This window comes from Phycodurus eques, chromosome 11 (genome assembly GCF_024500275.1).
Source record: "Phycodurus eques isolate BA_2022a chromosome 11, UOR_Pequ_1.1, whole genome shotgun sequence".
NCBI lineage: Eukaryota > Metazoa > Chordata > Actinopteri > Syngnathiformes > Syngnathidae > Phycodurus > Phycodurus eques.
In genome coordinates this window covers 6152505-6177006 of record NC_084535.1, presented here as the reverse complement: position 1 = coordinate 6177006, position 24502 = coordinate 6152505, and the positions used below count along the sequence as shown (strand labels likewise).

General features: G+C 39.7%; 1 protein-coding gene across 3 annotated transcripts in view; it reads left to right on the top strand.

Annotated features, from left to right (window-relative positions):
* LOC133409800 (cGMP-dependent protein kinase 1) overlaps positions 1-24502 on the top strand; it is a 90975-nt gene that overhangs the window by 42496 nt on the left and 23977 nt on the right. For all 3 annotated transcript variants that reach the window (XM_061690280.1, XM_061690282.1, XM_061690279.1), the window contains exons 4-5: positions 18961-19066; positions 23097-23160. In XM_061690280.1, coding sequence (XP_061546264.1) covers positions 18961-19066; positions 23097-23160 — 170 coding nt within the window. The remainder of the gene's footprint in view (positions 1-18960; positions 19067-23096; positions 23161-24502) is intronic.

Genomic DNA, 24502 nt, shown 5'->3' with positions numbered 1-24502 from the left:
GCATAATGCTAACAGTCAATGGAAAACCCCATTGACGGCCTAGCTACAATTAGCATTAGATCACGAGGGGATTTACCTTCAAATTACGACTATTTATGCACAAACTCTGTAGTAATACATACAGATAGCTAATATAATAATACTCACAGGCATATATACTTCATAATCTGTGAAAAACTAGTTAAATGAATGTTTTAGCACGACGTTCTTCTTCTATTCTTTATTTCCTGCAAAGGTGTGGCTTCGTGCATGTATCACACGACACTGCCCCTAAGAGACCAAGGCGCGCACAGCAGGAACAGCAGACTCCCCCTCCTGACATGAAATGAGACAAAAAAAAATCCTGTTTTCAGTCAATTAGGATGACCAAAATTAAAATTAAAATTTGTGAAATGCAAAATATGTGTCTTTTAAAATGTTTTCTTTGTTTATTTGTTTTTAAAGTACTATAATTTTTATGTATTTACTTTACGTATCGGATCGGCACTCTGTATCGGCAGATACTTAAAGTCAAAGACTCGGGTGCAAAAAAAAAAAAAAAAGTGATAGTTTCTATGCGCCCTGCAATTGGCTGGCGATCAGTCCAGAGTGTAGCCAAACTCATCTGGAATATGCTCCAGCTCGCTCACTACCCTAATGAGGTCAAAGTCTATTGAAAATGGATGGATGGATGTTTTTCATGGCTATATAAGCAGAATAGGGATTGTTGGCTTGGGCATGATGACACGCGATCCATCTGCGATCCACAAGTTTGTGTGTGTGTGTGCGAAACCCTCTTTTGGAATCCTCTGCTCTCCCCTCTTCCAGCTCCGTAGCGTGCACGGCGGCGAGTAGGTGGTCTGCCAGACGAGCCATTTGAACATTTATCGAAGGGAGTCCGGCGTGAGCACAGATGGCTGCGAGCAAGTGTGTTATAAGAGTGTGTCAGGATGAGGAATACGTGTTTATGTGAGGCAGGAAACGGGGAAATGGCTGGAAATGCGTTCCCGGACTGGGGATAATAAATCCACCATAGGTGATATGAGGTCCACTGGCTTGATTCGCACGCCAAGAATACACTTGATGACGACACGTTCACGGGTGTGAAAATTGCTGTGCTGGCGTGGAATGACGGCAGAATTCTTTGATACCGTCATCGATCAACGGCGAGCGCGTGTGTGGGAATCACTTCATAATTGGATCCTGTGGGATTTGATTGCGACAGAACGAGGGGTTTCGTTTTACTTAGTTCATCATTATTCATAAAATCATCCCCAAAGCCTCCTGTGTAAATATTTTGGCTGTATAAATCAAATGGATCATGTGTTTATCCTTTTCTTTGGTCATGTGTAAGACTGGTAAGATATAATTGTATAAGGTACTATAAATATACTGTATACACAAAGCAATTTGTAGTAGTTATTGCCTCTCCTCTGCCATTATCGGACTCTTGGTTGAACAACTTTTATGGCTCATGTACAACATCATAAATAACTGGAGAATTTCCATCGGGATACAAAAGTCTATGACAATGGATTTGTAGTATTGTTGTGATTGTGGCTCTTTCTACCTCTGAGATTGCAGCATATTATATGGTGCAAATTAAATCAGTCCAATCAAGTACACGCATTGTTTGTAGAGTTATTAATTGTCTTTTCATATTTTAATAAGATAGAGTGTCACTTCTTCATTGTCACTGGAAACAATGAACCATTCTGTTTGAGGTGACCTTATTATATGAACCCGATTGTTTTGCTTTTGTGGAGCGACGTCGAATGGCTTCTGGGTTGGAATAGCAGTTCGCGGTTATCTCCGTGCAGCACAGCGGCGAAGCAGTTCTCAGAAACAGTGAATATATGACTGAGTATTAGCAGTGGGCAGGCAGTGACTTCAGGAAATGAAGAAGGAAACGAAATTGTGGAATGCCATCGAGTCTGCGACTTAATGCAACACAGATGTGAAGCAGGTTTGAGAAACAGTTATTGTATGACTAAATATTAGTTTGGTGACTTCAGGAAATGTGGAAGGCAGATCATTTGTCGAATGTAGTACAGTCGTGCTGCGCTGCAAAAGCGGTCTGCAGATGCCTCGACGCAAGAGAGCTGAGGTGAAGCATTTGTCAGAAAAGTGCTTCTGCGACTAAATATTGGTTCAGTGACTTCAGCAAATGAGGAAAGAAGATACATTGTGTGGTTCACAGGTGCCTCCATGCAAAACAGATGTGAAGCAGTTCTCACAAAGAGTGCATATACGACAAAATATTAGTTCAGTGACTTCAGGAAAAGAGGATTGAAAAGAAATTATTGTGGAATGCCGTCCAGTTGTTGACTCCATGCAACAGAGAAACAGTGCATATACGAATAAATATTTGTTCGGTAACTTCAGAAAGTGAGAAATACATTTTGGAAAGTAGTCCAGTCGTTGATTCCATACAACACAGATGTGAAGCAATCCTCAGAAACAGTGCTCATACAACCAAGTGTTAGTACAGTGGCTTCAGGAAATGAGGAAGGGAGAGAAATTGTGAAACGTACAATAGTGCCGTCGTCAACTCCGTGCAATAGCGATGTGAAGCGCTTCTCAGAAACTTACTTGCTTTTATGGCAAAATATTAGTTCAGTGAGTTCACGCAAATAATAAGGAAGAGAAATTGTGTAACGGCGTTTAGTCGTTGACTCTCTACAGAAAACCACAACTCCGCGTACCTTTACTGGAAATCAATAATTGGCCTCCACCTGGTATGAATGAATTCATGAGGATGGGTTTTGTGAGCTGGGCTTTCCGAGTCCAAAGAGGGTCTAGTGGAGGTGCGATAGCGTCCACTTGATGGGGTTGCGAGCGCCTTGCTGACCCCTTTCAAATCTCGTGATCCGTTGCGCTGACCAGCCGACCTGACGCTGCCCCTCCTCCATGGTAGCGCTGCTATGGCAACAGGTACCCGAGTGGTGGTCGGGGGTGGGGGCGGCTATTACTCTTCCCATTCATCTTACCCTGGAGGACACAGTGTCTTTCCTTTTGGCGCCTTTGAGGTGTCAATCAATGGGTCATCGAGGGTCTCAGATGAGGGGGAGGGCTGCTGTTTTTATACGGGAATGTACTAAGGAATTCATTTGGTTTATTTGAACACATTTAAACTTAATTAAATGCACATAAACTAATTGAACCACATTGTTAAAGTATTCCTTAGCACCTGTTTTCACTCTCTCACGTGCAGAGTTCTCCGAATAAGATGCCAAGCGTGCTTGCTTCAAGCTGTTTATTTGTCCCTCCCAGTTGAGCTTGACTGTAAAACTGATACATAAAACAAAATAGATTTAAACATTTTATATTTAAAACACCAAAATGTTCACCCAAACCGTATGATGATAGGTTAATGCTAACATTTAATGTGAAATGCCAAAGGTGGGCTAACTGATATTAGGATAGACGATAGCATAATTACAAAATCACTGCTATGAGTGAGGAGATTTGGGTTTGAATCTCCATTCGAACATCTCCGTGTGGAGTGTGGATGGGAATTGAAGCCTTTCAAATGTATTTATGTGTCAATGTCAGTATAAATGGTTGTTTGTCTAAACTGGCTGGTGACCAGTCCAGGGTGAACATAAAAAGAAATAGACGTCTAGAAGGAAAACAAAACAATTAATTTTTAAATCAGATTAAAACTCCGTTAAAATATTGCCGCACGGCTCGACGGTTTTGAAGCGTCACAACCACAACATAAAAGCTATTACCTTGTCTTTAAAAATATATAAAGGACCATTTTTCATCACATGCAATAAATTCAAACCCATTTGTCATCGTGTCTCCTGTAGCTCCAGGGCGTCATTTAAAAGCAACCCCCTCCCTCCTCCCCCCTCCCCCAAAAAAAACATTATTCACCTCACAACGTTATGACAATCATTGCGTTTGTACTCCATCATCCGTCACCGTTAGCACTGTGCCTACAGGCTGTCCACATCAATCAATCTCAACATAATTATGCACAACATGAAATGGATAGCTGTAACACTCGTGTGTCTAATCATTCGTACAACACGAATATGACAATACCAACAGCGAAAGTCAGTGTTTCATATTTCCTTTCGGGCTTTGTATTGGATCATTTACGCCGAATCACTTGATCTCATATGAATGTATTGTAAGGGATTAGAAGCAGCCTCACGAGGGATTATCTGGAGTCTTACAAATTTCTCCCGTTTAAATCATAGTGTAGAAAATCATTGCGAGTCCTGTGACGAACGGCAGCTGCGGCGATGGGAGCGTGCCTGTTGCCATAGCAGCAGTTTTATCAGAACTGGCTGTGGTTTCTTTACAGTGAGCAAAGAATAAAAATAAGTATTTTGCAGCCGTTGTCTTCTTAGTCTTCTAATTGTGTGACTAATGAACAATATCAGGATTTAGCAGGTGCTTTCCCTTTTCTCAACATTTTCTGTTGCTTCTTTCCCAGCAACGAACAAACCATCTGATGTCTTAGTTTTGTTTCCCAATATATGGAAACTTCAATTATCAATACCACAAATGACACTCAAATTTCAATTTCATATAACACAGTTTAGATTATTTGTAATATATATTAAATATAGGATACAGTGCTTAACAAAAAATATTAGATCAGCGAGATCTTGTGAAGTGTAGTTCCCCATTGTGGAGGTATAGCGTATTTCCCACCATTTCTGTTTTCCAGATTTTTCTGGGGTGTGGCTAAAATGGGGCCCAGTGATGTACGCGGCCCCCAGCAAGAGTTGCCCCTCCCACTAGATACATAAAAACTTAAGCGCCTTCGTTCGCATCAGCTGTTTTAGTTAGCTAGCAAGCTATACGTACACCGCAAAAATCAATATTCCCTTCAGATGGTCCATTGCCGTGACCACTTAAGAGCGCCTCGTTGTCAGCCGTTAGTGCACACGCATCATGTAGAGAAAGAGCGAGGAGAGGGAATGTTTTTTATTTATTAGATTTCTTTTTACATAAAGCTTTTAACTAACTTAAGTTCTTTTCATTAGTATAAAATATTCATTTATTTATATTAACGCTTTAAAATTTTAGTTTGCACAATGCACAGTTTGGAGAAAAACCTTCATAAAATGACATTTCTATATACAATTTTCTCACTTCCACTTTTTTTCATATATTGCTAGTAGTACATTAGAGGGATTTTCCACTTCTTTAATTAAAATATAATTCTTTTCCATGGTTAGCAGAGGCTATCTCCACTTCTTCAAATATAAATTACTTCATTAATTCATTTGCCCCTTTGGTGTGCGGTAAGCCGTTAAACACTTCGTTTGAGGGGGAAAAAAAACGGAAAAAAAAACAGGAATAATACATGAAATTGCTCCCTTGTCTAAAAATTGATAAACGATGCAGTCTTGTAGAAATTTCTTTTAAAAAACAGACATTCTGAGTGTTGAGCCTAAAATAATTCCCATTTTACTATTTTCCATGAAAATAACAAGGAATTAAATAAATGTAGTTTTCTTTGATTTCAACGAGCTAAAAGTGGCTACGATAAAGCAAAAAGGTGCAATTTCATGTATATCAGTATATTATTGATAAGATTAAGGAGCTGAAGTTAGAAATGGCAAAATCTCCCCTTTTGGGAACTTTCATTACATTTGCACCACTTGGTTCAAAAAAGCGAGGTGGTTAGTATCGAGCCAAGGGGGTTAATTGATTTATTTGTTTAGCCGTATTGGGATCAAACAAACATACAAGTTAAACTTAAATCAGACTCCAGTATGAAGAAAAGTAAACCTGCATTTTTACGAGACAGCAAAGTGTTTACGAAGTCTTCCTTCCGCTGAGCACAAACCAAAGCGTTGTCGCTGTCACCAGTTTTGCGAGAGCTGACGTGCAAGTGCATGCGGGCAGATGACGTCTGCTCAGTGTCATGGATCTTCCTCCGGCAGTCGCAGAGAGTTGGGCCTTAAGTTTATGATGGAGCGGGTTGTGTTTACGTCGTAAAACATCCTGCTGGTACGCCTGTCACTCTCTGTCATGTTTTGTTTTATTTATTTATCCCATATTTTACAAAAAGGGTTCCAATGAGATGCAATATTCTTATTCAATATTCCTCTGCAAAGGAGACAACACTGATACAAGCTAAAATTTAAAGAGCCCACTAAATCTTTGGGCAGACTTAAGGGGAACAATGGCTAGATTCAGTAAGTTTAAGTTGCTAGATTAGTTGCTAGTCATTTAAAAAAAACAAAATTTTAAAGAGCGATTGAAAAAGTCGCTAAATATTGCAAAAAAAAGTTGGCAATATTGGAACCAGTGGTGCATTGGTACCTATATTTATATTCAGATTTTTTGGTATGTAACATTCGGTTCGGTACAGAGGCATTATCATCTTATATAGAAAATATGTAATGTAAAAATAGCACTGAAAATTTGCTTACGCCATTATTTTAAAAAAGTGAAAGAAATGAATGAGACCAATAGAATGAGTTTAAAACCTTTGTTTCCCCCTATGTTTTAAATATGTTAATTTGACCCAAGAACTTGCGTGCAAATAAATCAATTGTATAGAAAATTATAATTGTTGATTTTTTTTTTCCAAACATTTTTAAACAAATAAATAAATAAATAAATAAATAAGGCCAGAAGAAGATGTTAAAAGATGAACTCAACAGGGTAATTATTAGATACATTCAGAAACGAATTGTTTATTTTTTTCCCCAATATGATTTTATCAAGATAAAAGGAACAATATAAGGCCAGCAGAACACGTTGAAACCTTTTTTAAATACAATTATTAATAGTAATAATAATAATAAATAATAATAATAATAATGGTGATGATGATGATTATTATTAATTCTCGGCCCATAGCTTAAATGGTGGCGGCTTCTTTTCCAAATAATCTTATTTCTTAACCTGCAACATAACAGTGTGGTTAAAAGAAATCACATCCATTGTTAGGAAGCCAATGGCGTACAGTACATGGGTTCGCAATGGGGCAGTGGAGGTGGGTGTAGTTATTAAACATATTCAAAAGATAATTTTTTTTTTTTTTGAATGAAGAGCGAGAAAATAAGACCAGCAGAAAATGTTTTAACATTTGTTTTTAATTAATATTCCAGGGACAATTGAACCTGTAACACAACAGGAGAAAGAAATTCTTCAGAAGCCAAGGACGTACGTACATGGATTAGCAATGGGGGTTATGATTATACGCTTAAGAAGGCACCACCACCTGTGTTCCAATGTGTAGCTGACCTCAGTCACACTTTAGTTGTAAGAAACCACATAAAAAAGTCAAATTAGCTAAAAAAAAAAAAAAAAAATGCGCGTAAGTGTCAGATTTATTGAAACTCATTTTATTAACTCATTCACTGCCAGCCTTCCCAGTTAACATGGATATTTGACTTCTAAAGCCGTCAATGGCAGTGAATTTGTAATATGCAGCCAGCAGAAAATGAGTTAGATTCTCACTTTCTAATAATTGTTGACAAATAAAGCTCATGATCCACTAGCCAACTGGTGCGACGGACTTGTTGCTAATGAGGGGGAGGCGTTTCGAGATAAGGCGTTTCCAGCGGATATGCGAAAGACCGAGCGACACCAGGGGACAGGAATAACGAGACAGTCCAAGAATGGCTTTGAGGAAAATCCAAACGGATGAAAATCTTCTGTTTCCCGCCGCTGCCATAGCAACGCTGCTACCAGAGGAGCTGCCAGAAATGTGATGGGGCAACAGTAATGGTGTCATGGTAGCCGCCACCCCGCTGTTTGGAGTCACCTTTGTTGTGTGTATCTTGACAAAAGGGGCTGGGATGCAAGAAGCGTTTGGGTCCTTACTGCGCTTTGCTGTGCACAAATGTGTGTGTGTGTATGTGTGTAAGTGTGTGTTCAACTGCTGTTGTCATCCTTATCTCAGCGGGAGCGCAGGTGTTCCGGAGTTAAGAGGTTGTCAGGGTCTTTTCAAAGGTTAGCTCTCCGTCACTGTCTTGCAGGTTTAACCACGAATAAATAAATCAATATATATATATAAAAAAAGACCATGCAGGGTGTGTGCGTGTATGCATGTGTGTGTAAAATGTCTGTTGTACTGCCCCCAGGTGGCGCACACACCAGAAGGGTAAGCACAATGTCCATTGAAATGAGGCAAAAATGTGTCAAAAACTGTTTAAGTACTGCACATTTTTTTAAAGTAAGATGATAGAGAGTGGTATTTTTCCTATTAATAAACACGCTATAATCATATTAGTTTTATTGTTTTGCGGCGGCTGGAACAGATACATTTCATTTCAAAGGGGCAAGATAATTTGAGATATGAGTGTTTTGAGTTTCAAGCGTGGTCACGGAACAAACTCAAGTCATATTTAAGGGCACCTGAAGTCTTTTAGTGTTTTTCATACAAATATTTATTGTAATTATGACTTTACTCCTGCATTAGCATAGTTTAGTGATAGATTAGGACGGGTCCCGACTTCGAAATTCGGCGACATCGCCGCTGTAGGAACGGAACTCTCTCATATTGGTTTGTATTCGCGCTCTTCTTATTGATAATTTACAAATAGATCAATTCAATCATATTCTCATATTTATATGGATTTGTACTAATCCAGGTTACATTGCCGCCATGTAAACAGAACTCCGTCTTGACGAAATAAGCAGCCGGTCTACTGACTGGCTTCGCTCTAACCATCTGGTATGTCATCAAAAATAACCACCAAGTGCCATAAAAGTTGTCTTAAATAAAGTGTGTTAGGAGTGAATAAAAGTGGGATTTTATTGATCGAGAGCTTCATATAAGCAAATCCTCTGACTGGAGCACGTATGACTCGCAACCTGGCTGATTCCATTGACAAATCGACTCCCAACATATTGATCCATCAATTTAGAAGGGATTTCTTCGGGGCGCTGGTTCCTGGAAAACATGTCACCTTGACGGCTGCAAAGTCGACAAGTGGATTACTGATTAGAATTTCCCTGCGGAAAGAAAGCAATAAGGTTTTCAAACTACGAGCCACAGCTACTGTCTTGGGAAGAAAATGTGCTACTATTCATGTGAGGGGAGATGCAATGTGTTAATAGCCGTCCGAAGGGATGGATGTGCTATGCCAATGTGCTACGCGCTATCCAAAAGGGGAGGTGAAGCGCTGTCATGTAGTCAGTGGGACGTCCATTGTGCCACTGACCTTATTTCCAAGAGGGGATTATTTTTGATGAACAATTTCTCCATTAATGACATACATTATTCTCACGAAATCCATACAAATCATACGGGGCTAATAGATGACGGCTCCTACGACCTGGCATTACCTCCACCAAGGAGCTAAAAATAGTGTCAGTCGCTGATAAATAGCAAACAAACGCAATTTCCCTCCATTTGATTTTCTCTAGCTTGGCACACACAGACGGAGACTTATCAGGTTATTCAAACACATTTCCTCTACGCCTAATTGTTTCGGCTTGATTGTCTGTAATGACTAGGGCAACAAACAATTCAAATTTATCTCGCACACCAACCACAGAGCAATTCACGGCGAACGGGTCATTTGTTGTTGGCCCAAAGAAGTGGCCCCTCTCTGTGTTGAGTCGGGATTTTGTATTTCGGAAAAAAACGTCTGTTAATTCATATCAAAAATACAATTCATCACGTACCTGCTAGATAGCTAGTTAACTGCCCATTTTCCCGGGATATATGTCATCCCATTACCACGTTATGTGGGAATTAACAATGTAGTTTTTCAGTAACCCTGCTAACCAACTAGCCAATTAGTATTTTTTGATATTTTTTTGCAAGGAAAACATAACCATATTCTGTGTCAGACTTTGGGGGAATCCCTCAATTTAGATGACATATCTAGCTACTTACAATATTTGATCTAACGTCTGCCTTTTCCCACATCGGTGATTGCACGGTGATGACGGCACATTTCTTGCTGGCCTTTTGGCCTCTTCATTCATCATTGATTATTATAACATGAATACTTTGTGTGGAACAGAGTACCATCATATCACTATCGGTTCTTCTAATGACTCCCACAAGTGTGGCTGTCTGTTCTGAATTTTAATGATGGGGGCGGTTGGACATTGCTTGAGAGAGCTCCATCTGTCTAGGAATAGAAACACCTTATGTAACGACATCTCACTCCATTCTCTTCTGGAATATACAAGCCTTCTGTACTCTATACATAGCACAGATGATGGCAGGTGGGCTGACACACGGCAGAATATTACTCTGGCAGCTGCGGGAGAATACTGGCATCTGGAGTTTGCGGCTGATTAAAACAAATAGCTGTCTGTGTTGCGAATTGTTGATACGCGAAAGCTGTCAGAGGTTGTGAAGCTTTGGCACAGGAGTTGTAGAAAATGTGCTGGCATAACTGAACATTTGTTGGTCTTACAAAAGCTTCAAAATAATAAGTTCCAATAGCTCTGCTATGAGGCCAGAACAAGGCAGAGCTGTAAACAAAAAGTCCCTCTCGCTAACTAGCTAGCACATGGACTAGTCTTCTTCGAAATTTAGTTTAATTGAGGTATATTTAAAAACTGTGTTTTTTTTTTCTACAAAGTTTAGAGAAATTAGTTGTACCGTATTGTGTCAACCAACTCTCCGTACGAAATGTCACTTTTGCGTAAACTGACTTACGAACTACATTGTTAGCTATGTAGCTACCAAGTTTACTCCTGCTGTGTAGCTGACTAGCTAACATATTGTATAGCTAGCAAAAGGCAAAATATGTTCAATATCTGAACCTTCCTTCAAAACTACATTCAATTTGAATTGTTTCGGTTCTTTGTTGTGTGTTATGGCTCACTAACAACGCAAACATGGGCTGCTAGGTGGAGGTAATAAATACGCAGGGAATTCCTGATTTATTTACCTGCAGCTCTGTGACCGAACGTGGCGTCTAATGGCCCGTCGTACTTTCTCACGCTCTGTTTCCATCAATCCGACCTAACTTGATGCTTTTAATGACTTTAGGGAAATGGAGCCTGCACTGTTCCAGCGCGCTCCCACGACAGCCGCTGCACTCCTTCCGTACTTTGCGTGCGCGCGTGTGGGGGAAGTTGCAAAAAGCAGGCACGTCACATTTTGACGAGCAGGAACAATTCAAACGCCTTCTCTGATTATAATAATACACCTGAGTGAGAGCTCTCGCTCATTAGTTTGGAGATGCAGCTCCTTGCTAAACATCGGCAAGTGCTAAAATCACCACCTGTGGGCAAGAGCATCTGAATAAACAATGCGGCACATTTGATTATTATTATTTCACACATTTTCTTTGCCGCATCACAAGGTTTTGATGAGGAGCATGTTAAAGTGCGAGAGAGAGGGGGAAGATTCTGCCAGGATTCTGTCAGTCTCATCATCTGGCGTTAATCGTTAATGATTATTATAATTTTTTTTGCCAGTTTATTTCTTCAAATCAGTTTGGGAGGGTGTTGGCGTCCATTGCGGTGTGTTTTCGGGCTCTCATCCACATGCAGCTATCCTTTTAGTTTAGTGAAAACAAACTCCATGCCAAAGTTAGTATTTCCAAATTTAGTGTTTGGATGTACATTGAACCTCTGCCTATTCACAAATTCACATTTTTTCCCCCTGTGGAATGTACTTACACCTACAACCCCAATTCCAATGAAGTTGGAACGTTGTGTGAAACATAAATAAAAACAGAATACAATGATTTGCAAATCATGTTCAACCTATATTTAATTGAATACACTACAAAGACAAGATGTTTACTGTTCAAACTGATACACTTTATTGTTCTTAGCAAATAATCATTAACTTGGAATTTTATGGCTGCAACACATTCCAAAAAAGCTGGGACAGGGTCATCTTTACCACTGTGTTACATCACCTTTTCTTTTCACAACATTCAATAAACGTTTGGGAACTGAGTCCATCTTAGATGAGCTCGGGCCCAGAGAAGCCGGCGACGTTTCTGGGTGTTGTTGATAAATGGCTTTTGCTTTGCATAGTAGAGTTTCAAGTTGCACTTACGGATGTAGCCCCGAACTGTATTTACTGACATTGGTTTTCTGAAGTATTCTTGAGCCCGTGTTGTTATATCCTTTCCACATTGATGTCGGTTTTTGATGCAGTGCCGCCTGAGGGCTCGAAGGTCACGGGCATTCGATGTTGGTTTTCGGCCTCGCCGCTTACATGCAGTGATTTCTCCAGATTCTCTGAACCTTTTGACGATATTATGGACCGCAGATGATGAAATCCCTAAATTCCTTGCAATTGTACGTTGAGGAACACTGTCCTTAAACTGTTCGACTATTTTCTCACGCACCTGTTCACAAAGAGGTGAACCTCGGCCCATCTTTGCTTGTGAATGACTGAGCAATTCAGGGAAGCTCCTTTTCTACCCAATCATGGCACCCACCTGTTCCCAATTAGCCTGTTCACCTGTGGGATGTTCCAAACAGGTGTTTGATGAGCATTCCTCAACTTTCTCAGTCTTTTTTGCCATCTGTCCCGGCTTTTTTGGAACGTGTTGCAGCCATAAAATTCTCAGTTAATGATTATTTGCTAAAAACAATAAAGCTTATCAGTTTAAACATTACATATCTTGTCTTTGTAGTGTATTCAATTAAATATAGGTTGAACATGATTTACAAATCATTGTATTCTGTTTTTATTTGTTTAACACAATGTCACTTCATTGGAATTGGGGTTGTATAAAAAAGAAAAAAGCTCACCTATTTGCACATTTTTGTGCTCTTTCTGTAACACAATAAGATGTCACAAAATGGCACCAAAGCTCTAGCTAACCGGAAAGTAGTCATTGGTGTCAAGGAAGTAGCTTTAAAGTAATACATCTTGATTTAGAGAGGATTTTTGTATTTTGGGTCAGAGGTAAGTTTTGCCTGGGTTGTTAGTGGAAGTTATGCACGTTTGCCACATGTGCCTATACACACACACTTCTGGGTATTTTCATTTGTATGCAAGAGTAATTGCAATATGATTCCTGATTAAATTAGTCTTTTCTTTTTCGTTTTTGTTTAGTGTGTAATTATTTTTTTTTTAGTGTGTTAATTTTCATGTTTTATGTCATTTTGTTTAGCTTAATTCATTTCATTTTATTTTTCACATTTATTCAGGAGTAATTAGAATTAAAAAAATGCCACGTCAGTTCATTTAATTTTGTTTTAATGTCATTTTATGTATATGCATTTATAGCACTTATCTGTGTGTGTTTTCTTTTTTTTTTTTTTTTTTTTTAGTAGAGACAGACAAGCTTAAAAAATATTTTGTCGGTGGAAACAGTTATTTTAAACCTATTTGTAATTTGTGACGTGTATACACAGCGGTGAGTGTCATTTGTATTGTTGACGCTACGGTGCTGACAAATGCGCGTCTTGTTTTCAAGCTCAGCTCACTGCTTGAGACCGTGGTCTTATCTTTATTTAAGTGCATTGGGATAAGCCTGCTGAGTTTTGGGAGATGATTTCCTGCCGTGAAAACACACTTCAGCTAAATCCTTTTCAACATCGTAAAAATGCACTGAGCTTGAGGTAAAAATACTCAAATACAACAACAGAATGGAAACTGCCATGACTTAGCATAATGAAAATATGCTTTGTCATTTAGTGTCACAATTCTTTTGGCAACAAAGTGAATTACACGACCAACGCATGTGCTATTTGCATAATACCCGGAGGTTGAAATTGAGTTACACTGAGTTGTAACAAGGGCAAACAAATGAGTGTGTGTCTTGTTTTGTGTTGTGTAAGATTAGGTGCACCTGTGCAATTTAATGATATTTATAACTATGTTAATATTACAGCATAGCCTTAGCCTACCCTGCTGCCCTCAATCTCTTTTTGGATAAAAAAAGGAGATACCATCGTTCTCCTCCATTGTTGTTTGCATGTGTTGTTTAGAATGATGTGTTCAATACGGCGTTTTTTTTTTTTACAGGGTTAGCCGCAATACTATTGTGCGAGTACGGGTGTGAGCTGTGGCCGACAGCAGCTTCTGCATGAGTGTGTTTGTGTTTTACTGTTCTTCCATCGTGCAATAAGCGGCAGAAAAATGCTTCTGCAACTGTGGCTCTCCTTCCTACATGCGAGGGCATTACTGTTAATAAGTCTCAGGATTTTTGTGCTCCTCTGTTGTTCGTTGTTGCTTTGGCGCTGTTTTGCGGCATTTGGTGCCAAGGAACTACATTGAAGTGAGTTGAGGCGTTTAATTCAGACAAAAGTAGTGGTTTCCTGCCAACTTGTAGCACCTTAGTGCCGAGGAACAGTGTTGAACTGAGTTGCGCAGCTTAATTCAGACAAAAGTAGTGCTTTGCTGCCATCTTATGGGATCTTGGTGCCAGGGAACTATGTTGACGTGAGTTGAGGAGCTTCATTTAGAAAAAAGTAGTGCTTTGCCACCATCTGTGGCATTTTGGTGACAGGGAACTATGGTGAAGTGAGTTAAGGGACTTCATTTAGACAATTTCTTTTTTTTTGCTGCCATTTTGTGGCATTCGTAGGCAATTAGAAACCTTTTTTGGTTGCATCAATAACGCAGCAGGGCTGGGTTTCCTCCAGCGACCCATTTTCTGCCCTATAAGTTGGATAAAATGTGTCTCCTTAACAACAGCCACATACATTAATTTCCCTCTGTAATGGTGTGACTCTAAAAATTAATTAATCCTCCTGCCACGCTCCCCAAAATTCCTTCAAACCTTTCATTTCCCGTCGCTCAGCCCTAGGAAGCTAATTGGCAACTTGTGAGCATTACAACATTCATCAGCATCCTCACTCCGAGATAACACGTTCCCCGGGTCTCAGTGCAATTTAGTGTCGCCTCAGAGAAAGACGTTTACCAAGTGGTTGGCCATACATCTTATTTCCCAGTGCCCCTCGTCTTGCTTCCGCCCCAAAACACCGCCGTGGGCTCGGCTTTGTGGCCGATGACGTCCGACCTCCCACTCATGTGACCCGGGGGTCAAATTAGAAGATGACACTAATCATTTTTCACACTTTTTTATGATGCGTGCCTGTGCAGGCCTGAGTAGGGTGTAAAGCCGCATATTTGTGTGACACATTTCTTTGTTCTAGCTTGATTTTTTATATTGTGTCTCTTCTAGATACAGTATAAGGGTGTCAGGCTGTGTAATGAGGATACCTCCCCTGCTGATCGGTCCTATTTATAAAGTTGTCTCTCGAGAGATGGGAAATATGAGAGAGGACATTCATTTTGAATGTACAGTGAAGCTCAAAATGATTCATACGCTGGATGAATTTGGAGTTAAAGTCATTTTTATTTGTTGAATGGTTATCCTTTGGTTGCAAGTGACTGTGAGAGGGGTTGTGTTACAGATTGAATGAAAATATTTTCATTCTTCACCTTCTGTCCACCTGCAAATGTGATACAATTTTTTTTAACTCGTAAAACAATAATGAAAGTACTGTAGCTATGAATATTTTACAGGCTTCATGCTACTCTCTCGTGCCATTTTCAGTAAACAGCCCATAGAACTAGCTACACTCTTAGTGCAGTTTTTTTTTTACAAAAAATAACAAAGCTCTGTTTGGCTACTTTCAACATGCTTCTTATTGTGGTTATAGTTCATATATTGTGGTTGTGACCTATCACTAAAACCTTAGCGATCCCAAAGGAAATGATGGTATCTAGTAGCAGCAATAACAGTAAGAATGAAAAATTAAATCACATCACATTTCACAGCAATTATTAAGTCACGGGTAAGGTCAGCTGAAAAAGCAAGTGTGAGGTAATCATAAAAAAGGCTATGCTGAATTTATAAAAAAAACATAAAATAACATTATGTAGGGCTATAGATCATGTGTGTGAGGTGATTCTGACATTTGTTTAAGTCAACTGAAATATTAGGAACACTGCTGTAAAGCACAATACAAACAAATTGACAATCAGGCCTAATTTCAGCACTTTTCCTACTTTTCGAACAAGTCAGCAAAGGCCCGATGTGTCTGTAAGATCATCGTGACAGATTATCCTGTGATGTGTGTTAAGAGCAGTTTTTCATCCCCAATCTACTCAGAATATATTAGGCGCCAACTATCATCAATCTTAAAACTGTTCAATACTATAAGAAACTGATCACTGCTGCAAATAGCAAACATCTATATTGAGCCCCACCTAAAAGGTTTGCAATTGCCTGTAGATGCCACAAGATAGCGGCAAAGCACTATTTTCTATTAGATACAACAATGGCTTGACTAAATGCCACAAGATGGCGCCAAATCAATATTTTTACATTAGACATGGCTTGGCCTGAGCACAAAAAAACATGAATAGGGGAGTTCTTCAGCAAATAACAAAGTATAAGTATCCCCCCCCCCCCCCCCCCGAAAAAAAAAAAAATCCTTGAAGAGGCAAATTTGTGAACACCAAACCACAAATATGCGGGAGTTACCTATAAAGGACATTTAAAATGGTAACTATTTTGTATCAGTTGTTAAACGGTTAAATACTACAAAAAGCTCCAGAACCAAAGACTGTCAGAACACAAAGAAAACAAGGTGTTATTATCAACCCCCCCACTCCACAATCCTCCTCCACCATAAAGAGCCATTATTATAGAAAATACCGATTCCCAAGTTAACTGGAAATAATGAGGCAAATAAAGCCATTAGGAAAACAGAGAGCAGAGAATGGTCAAAGCCGCTGTACATGGATGACTCAGCCACGATGCAATGTGAAGAGAGTTTTGGGGCCCCGCCGAGGACGATGAAACACGCTTTTAATGGGGGAACTTTAACGACACGCCGGCGCTCTCATGAAGCCAACCAGTCTGCTCTGCTCCACACATAAAGATCCACGCAACTCAGTGACACGATATGTCAGTGGCAAGCAGTAAAACAGTATACTGTATATTCGTTCTGTGCACAGAAACATACAAAAATTTCAAATAATATATTAATTTAGCGGATGGTCTTTTCTGATTCCTTTCACATATTGTGAGTATATGCTGGACATGAAACTGCACTTCCCTTCGTAGAGTGGTGCATTGCGATACGAGTGATCGCACGAGCAGTCGTTTGGCCGATTTATTTATTTATTTTTTGCTTTGACTTGCAAGCGAAAGTTTGAGACACGAGCGATGTATGGTGGCAGCGAACTCAACTCACTTCACAACAAGCAGCAGTTTGGCAGATAGTGAACAGTACTTCAAGCAATTTATTGGCCACTCCCAGTACAGGTTTACTGTCAAACTAAACAAAACAAAGAGAATTCCGCGTTGTGTATTTAAAACAACCACATCACTTTGCCTTAACAAAGTCAATTTAGCATAACGCTAACAAACAATGCAAAACGCCATAGACAGGCTAACTAATAGCATCAGTGTACCCTTTAAGGAACGGATATTTGAACACAAACGGAGGAGCAACGCATGTAGACAGACACTATAAAAATGCTTACAGACATATTTTTTATCCTTTGCGGAAAATGACCAATATTAATTCAGTGTTCTGAGTCAGTTGTAAAACTCTTCTTCGTGTGTATCTTTGTGTCTGTGTTATACTTCCCCCAGGTGGCCAAGATGCACACACCTTAAGGAGCAACACATTGCCCACTGAATTGAAGCAATAATGTAGCAAAAACTGTTTAATTCCTTACATTTGATTTAATTATGTCATTACTGTATGTTTTTATAAAGTACAATAGTATAGAGTACTATTTTTCTCATTGAAAAACACATGCCCAAATGTTTTTTTGTTTGTTTATTTATTTTTTTGGGGGGGGTTTGGGTGCTGGAACGGATCAATGGTATTTCTAGTCAGTTCAATAGGTAAAGATGATTTGAGTGTTTTGAGTTACGAATGTGGTCATGGGAAGAGTTAAACTTGCATCTCAAGGCACCACTGTATATTACTCAAAATTAATAGGTTCCTTGATTTACTGAAGGTTGGCCATTAAAACCAGTAAAGAGGTGACTAGGACCATGTGCTAGTTTGATCTTAAACTTAATCTATCTCCGCCGATCTTGAGTTGACTAGAGTTCAAAATTAACAGGGTTCTTTACACATTTTTGAAAACGATTGGTCACAAATTCAAACCATAAGAGACAACCCCCTATAGATGTAAATGGGCAATAACAATCAGATACAGACAGTAAATGGGAACAGAGCACTTACTGTAAGACCTGCAGTGTGTACACAGCCTTAATGCGGGCGAAATGTAACGGCCATAGCCAAAAGCTAGAATGACCAGAAAATAATCTGGAAAAAAAGAAATAGCGCTGAATGTTTTGTAGCCAAAAGAACTATCTAGTTTTATAGCATATGGCCTACCCCAAAGGCCACAAATTGAATTCCATGGTGGGAAATGTAAGTTCCGAACTGTTCCAGCATGTTGGGGAAAAAAGATTTTTTGGCCTAGCACATATTGTGCAAAAGCCCTCTTAAAATTGCCTTGTATCTTCGTCATTATTATTCTTTGGGCGAACTCACCATAATATCTTTCATTCCTATCATGGGGAATATTTACGTTGGCCTTGACCAATAAATTGCCAGAGTATTTTGAAAATTCAGCACCCAAAGCCAGTTTGACATGGTGACGTTCAGTCAGCCAAGGTGCGAGGGCCCGTTCATCGGTGCTCACACCTTTAATTTGTTTTTGTTTTTTGAGCGCAGTCACAATCAGGAAGACAGGGGGAAAAGCTATTTTAAAAAAAAAAACAAAAAAAAGCAGTCTTGACCTTCATTAAGATGCCATTGGGTGACTTCGAACAAGTCACACATGCAAGGAATTCCAAAAATACCCGTGAACACCGAGCACTCGTCGACAGTTTGCTCACTAAAATAAGAGACTTCTCTCTCTTTGCATTTTGAGAAAATGAATGATTCTGGCTGCATATCAACTTCATTTTCTGCTGCTTAAGATGGCAAAGTTGCCTTATGCCTGCTCTGCATACATAACATTTGAAGCCGCCAATGCGTGGGCTGGTACAGTATATTACCCTATTTGCAGGAGAAATGTCCATTTATTTATTTATTTATTTTTAATGTCTGTGTATCTACTCTCATTTCCAGCGCTGACAAACGTGAAGCTGTGGGCTATCGACCGGCAATGTTTCCAGACCATCATGATGCGGACGGGTCTCATCAAACACACAGAGTATATGGAGTTTTTGAAAAGGTAAAGAAGTGGCCTGAACAGATCTGATATGAAATAACAAAAGCAATGGATTTCTGATTTGTTTTTCACATTTGCCCAAAAAAACCCAACTTGAAAACTTTTGGAGAACTATTCTGTGGACTGACGTGACAAATGTTGAACTGTTTGGAAGGTGTGTGGCCCATTAAATCTGGCTTTAAAAAAAACAGAGCATTTGATAACAAAAATATCCTACAGTCAAACATAGTGGTGACAGTGTGACGGTCTGGGGCTGCTTTTTACTTCAGGACCTGGACGACTTGTTGTGATTAATGGAACAATGAATTCTGCTGTCTACCAGAAATTCCTGTAAGGCGAACATCCGGCCATCACTTTGTGCCCTCAAGCTCGATCGCTCTTGGGTTATGCTGCAGGAGAAAAGGCCAAACCATACCACAAGTCCACCTCTGAATAGCTAAAGAGTCAAGAGTCAAAATACGGACTTAAATCCAATTGTGATGTTGTGGTACAATCTTAAAAGCAGTTGATGCTAGAAACCCTCCAATATAAATTACTTAACATGACCAGTTCTTAGGTTCAGGGGGAAATTACTTTTCAACGGAAACCTGATTTCAGGCCTCTCGGCAGAAAAACGTCTGGAACTCAGGAATGCGTGGCCGATTTTAATTCATATTTCATATGTCTACTGAGGCACCATAGAAACAATATTAGATCCCAAATACTAGAAAACGTTGGTTTGCCAAAATACGCCCCCTTTAAATAACTTATCAAGTCAATCATGCGATTTATCTTTACCCTCTCCGGAGAATAGAAGAGTTTATCACTTTAAAGGCCCGCTGACTGTTTTATCTGCGTGCACGGGGTATAGGATGAAAGATGATCAAACGACACGGAAAGTGCTAAATGTGTCGATAAAGACGCATGAGATGCGGTTTCCCAACTAGACCTCGACACGTTTTATACCGTCCACTAATGTGGACAGGACAAAGAAGGCTGTTTGATGTCTCCCCCTGCGTTTACATGCGAATGCGCCACGTTCTCTCCTTTCCACAGGATCACTTCCACTGCACAAAAGCGCATGAATCACAGTGATTGACATCAGAAGCTGTCACTTTTTGACAAGAGTTATTTCATCAGAGCCACCCACTAAAATAATATTTGGCCGCAGGTGCCGCGATGAAGCGGAAATGTCAAAACCAGCTGGGACAATTGCAGAAGTCGAGCAAAATTAGCTTCACGGAACATCAGAGTACACGTAAAGACATCGAACGATTAACTCTGCGTGTTTTGCTATTTTAGATCACAGCCTCACAGACAGTCAAAACTTGTAAAATTCGAACATCAATAGCATCAAAATAGATGTATACTGTAGCAGCTCGCTACAGTATACATCAATAGTACTAGATATAAAAAATATCGAGCAGGAGTGAATGCTTTGCAATAATATATTGTAGCAAACCTGCCAACTTACGTGGCTTGTTGCAAGAGTTTTATAAGATCTGACTCGCTTTGAGAACATGTCATGGAAGTTCACTGTCACATTAAAGAGGTTATTGATCGACTACCATTTGTCTTCGTTTTAAGCAGACGCCAAAGCATATTGTTTGTCTTTGAACTGTTACAGAAGGGCGTTTGGTGAATACTTGAAGACTTTGGCGGTTGGTCAGCTCGCGTCAGCGGACGGCTTTTCAGATGGGTGTTCGTATAGCACTTGTGCTTTCGTTATATTGGAAGAAAAACTTTCTCCAGTGACCGTGCGACCGGTTTCATTTTTCAGAATCAGAATCAGAATCATCTTTATTTGCCGAGTATGTCCAAAAAACATACAGGGAATTTGTCTCTGGTAGTTGGTAGTTAGTTAGTATTTAGTTAAGTATTTCCACACGCTTGAGGCACCGCTGCTAGTTTGCTGCGCCGATCGACCACCTGTTGATTTCCGTTGATTCATCGACTAATTGACCTGTCGACTAGTTGGTTTAAACCCTACTTCATAGTCTTCATAGGCAAACCCTAAAAGTAAGCGTAGACGTTTTGTCTGAATAATGGTTACATCTGGAAATCTGCCTTCAATTGTAATTTTTTGTTTGTTTGTTTGTTTGATTTTGACTTGCATAAGCGCAAAATCATACATTTACCTCTTCATGACTTCAAAATGTTTTCTCCCTTTAATAGTGACTGCGTTAAGGTGGCAAACCTGGACTCGCCTCCCAGGAGCGCATTTTTCCATTTGCCTATCTAAGAAACACGGCCAAGGCTAACTGTTCCAAATATTCATGAAGCGAAAGGGAGTAGATTGCAATTGCATTAACGTCAGTCTCGACAGAGCCAGACGTCGTCTTGTGAAAGAGATAGGGATCGCCTTCCTCTGTATTATTGTATTATTTAATAGTCGGCGCGTAGCCAGACGCTCATATACAGGATCCTCGAAAAGGTCAAAGTCGTATCATAAGCCGCATGATCATTAGCGCAGCTTGATTTTTGTACATGATAGGTGACTTTTGTACGATGATTTGGACCGCCAGCTGTTGCGTAATCAAGTATGACTCCAAACCTCACGACTTTAAATAACTGTTTGTTTACTTGTTGCCTCTACACATTAGGACTTTGTGGTAACGTGGCTGTAAAAAAAAACTTTGTTAAAGTGTTCCCTAAATGATTCATTTTGGCTACTAACTTCTAAAATGAATACATAACAAAAAAAATTAGGAAATTAATAGAAATACGATATATTAAGAAAATACCTTAAATTAAATAAAGATCATTGAAATCAGATCATCAAAAATGGCCAAGAATTCACTTCCAAACAAAAAAAAATTATTTGTAGAAGTCCATCAAACACATAAAAACACACTGCCATCTGACCACCAACACAAGTGAATCCATTTCCTCACAATTGCGCTTGATTAGAATTGAGTAACATTTGATACATGTCATTAGTACAATAGTGAAATTTGTTTTTCTCAAGGAATAATGAACAATGATTTAGTCATCCAATTCTATATGCTTTTTAGCAATGAACAATAATAAGACGTTACTTATGTAACTATGGCATATGGTATTCATAGGGAATACAAATGTAAATAAAAAATGTTCAAAAATGATAATCAATCACATTAAAATTATATAGCTACACATGTAAACATTGCATCACTAGTTCACAAAAAAACATGTCTACAGTGTCCATACTTTTTTTTTTAGTATATTTTAAAAGGGTGTTGACATTATGAGCACAAACCACGTATGAGCTGTTCTTAGTTAGGACTCCCGAAAATATTTACGTTGGCAACGCTGAAGACAAGTCGTTGCTCTTGTTCGCTTGCACTGCTGAAATAAAATAAAAGCAGCGCATATTTTCCATTTTATTTTGACTTCATAAAGGCAGCGAGGGCCGGTCAGCGACCATGGATGGGCCGGATGTGGCCCCCGGGCCGTAATTTGCCCAAATGTGCCGTAAAGGGTCATAAAGGCTCAATATTGAGTCCAAAAATACTTGACTTGCCCCGGGGACCCATGTCAACGCACGCTACGCCACTACATCCGGTCGCTACATTGTCAGCTCGCCTCCATTGAGAAAGCTCGTAGCGGAATGAAGCTCAGCAGCGATGAGATGATTCAGATTACAATAACACAACGTGGAAATTGGGGTGGGCGGCGGGATGGAACGAGACGATACGGCCAGATAAGCTCTTTGTTCGCCAATGCGGGTTATTTCCCTCTCGTTCTTGGTAAACATCGGGTGATTTTTATTCAGTCGGATCCGTAACAGCTATGTGGTGTTCAATGGAACTGTTGAAAAGCAAAAAATGAGCTAGAATTAGATGCTCTGTCTGGTGTGTTCGACCACCTCCGCACTACGGCCCACTGTGTAACCAGACCCGTTGCTCACTTAATGCTTAAATATTAATACGCGAATGCTGTACCATAGCATAAGCCAGCACCTATAGAATAATAATGTTGCCCTTTTTGCATACATTTTTAATGAGCTCTGCTTAGATGACACCAGTGAGAGTAATTTTCATTTTTAAAGTGCTTCCTGTTCTTGTTCTTGCAGCGTTCCCACCTTCCACAGCCTTCAGGAGGACATTCTGAGCAAGGTCGCCGACGTCCTTGAGGAGGTCAGTGCTCCCTTTTGCACAAGACGCGAACAGCAATGCACTCGAGCGAGTTTATAGATTCGAGTCACAGTGAAACGAAGCTTTCAGATATTTGCTTACCGTTTTCACGCAGAGAACATCTAGATCAGGGGTCGGCAAACATTTGACTGGCTGATGGGGTCATTTGTTACTATTTAAAAAATATTCAAATATGTATGTCATATGTGTAGTATTTTTTAAAATCATAAAATAGTGATGAAGTTTTAATGTTATTATTTATATTTAATGTACAGCGTACCCTGGCATACACGTGGCTCAGTGCCATTTTTCTTCAATGTTGTTTTTCAATGTCTTTCTTCTTTGTCCAATCTTTTATTTATTTTTTCGCTGTTTTTTTTTGGATTTTTTTTTGGGGGGGTGCAACCAACTCCAAAAATGCTTATTGGTGGTTTATCCCCACTTATTCAAGATTTTTCGGGTTAAAAAAAAAATGTAAAGAAATTTAATTATAATGGGCATCAATTATCCGCTGATTCGGACGAGCCCCTATCCCCCGCGAATAGCCGGCCGGGCTCCACTGTAATTATAATTAGACAGCAGTAAGAGAGGGGAAAAAAAAGTTTTGTATAAATTACATTTATTACTGTAATTACTAAATTGTTAAGAACAAAGGTGATTAAGAACAAAGGTGATTAAGAACAAAGGTGATGTGCAGAGCTGTGGCAACTATAGAGGAATAAAGTTGATGAGCCACACAATGAAGTTATGGGAAAGAGTAGTGGAGGATAGACTCAGGACAGAAGTGAGTATTTGCGAGCAACAGTATGGTTTCATGCCTAGAAAGAGTACCACAGATGCATTATTTGCCTTGAGGATGTTGATGGAAAAGTACAGAGAAGGTCAGAAGGAGCTACATTGTGTCTTTGTAGATCTAGAGAAAGCCTATGACAGAGTACCCAGAGAAGAACTGTGGTACTGCATTCGGAAGTCTGGAGTGGCAGAGAAGTATGTTAGAATAATACAGGACATGTACGAGGGCAGCAGAACAGCGGTGAGGTGTGCTGTAGGTGTGACAGAAGAATTTAAGGTGGACGTGGGACTGCATCAGGGATCAGCCCTGAGCCCCTTCCTTTTTGCAGTGGTGATGGATAGGCTGACAGATGAGGTTAGACTGGAATCCCCGTGGACCATGATGTTTGCAGATGACATTGTGATCTGCAGTGAAAGCAGGGAGCAGCTGGAGGAACAGTTAGAGGGATGGAGGCATGCACTGGAAAGAAGAGGAATGAAGATTAGCCGAAGTAAAACAGAATATATGTGCATGAATGAGAGGGCTGGTGGGGGAAGAATGAGGCTACAGGGA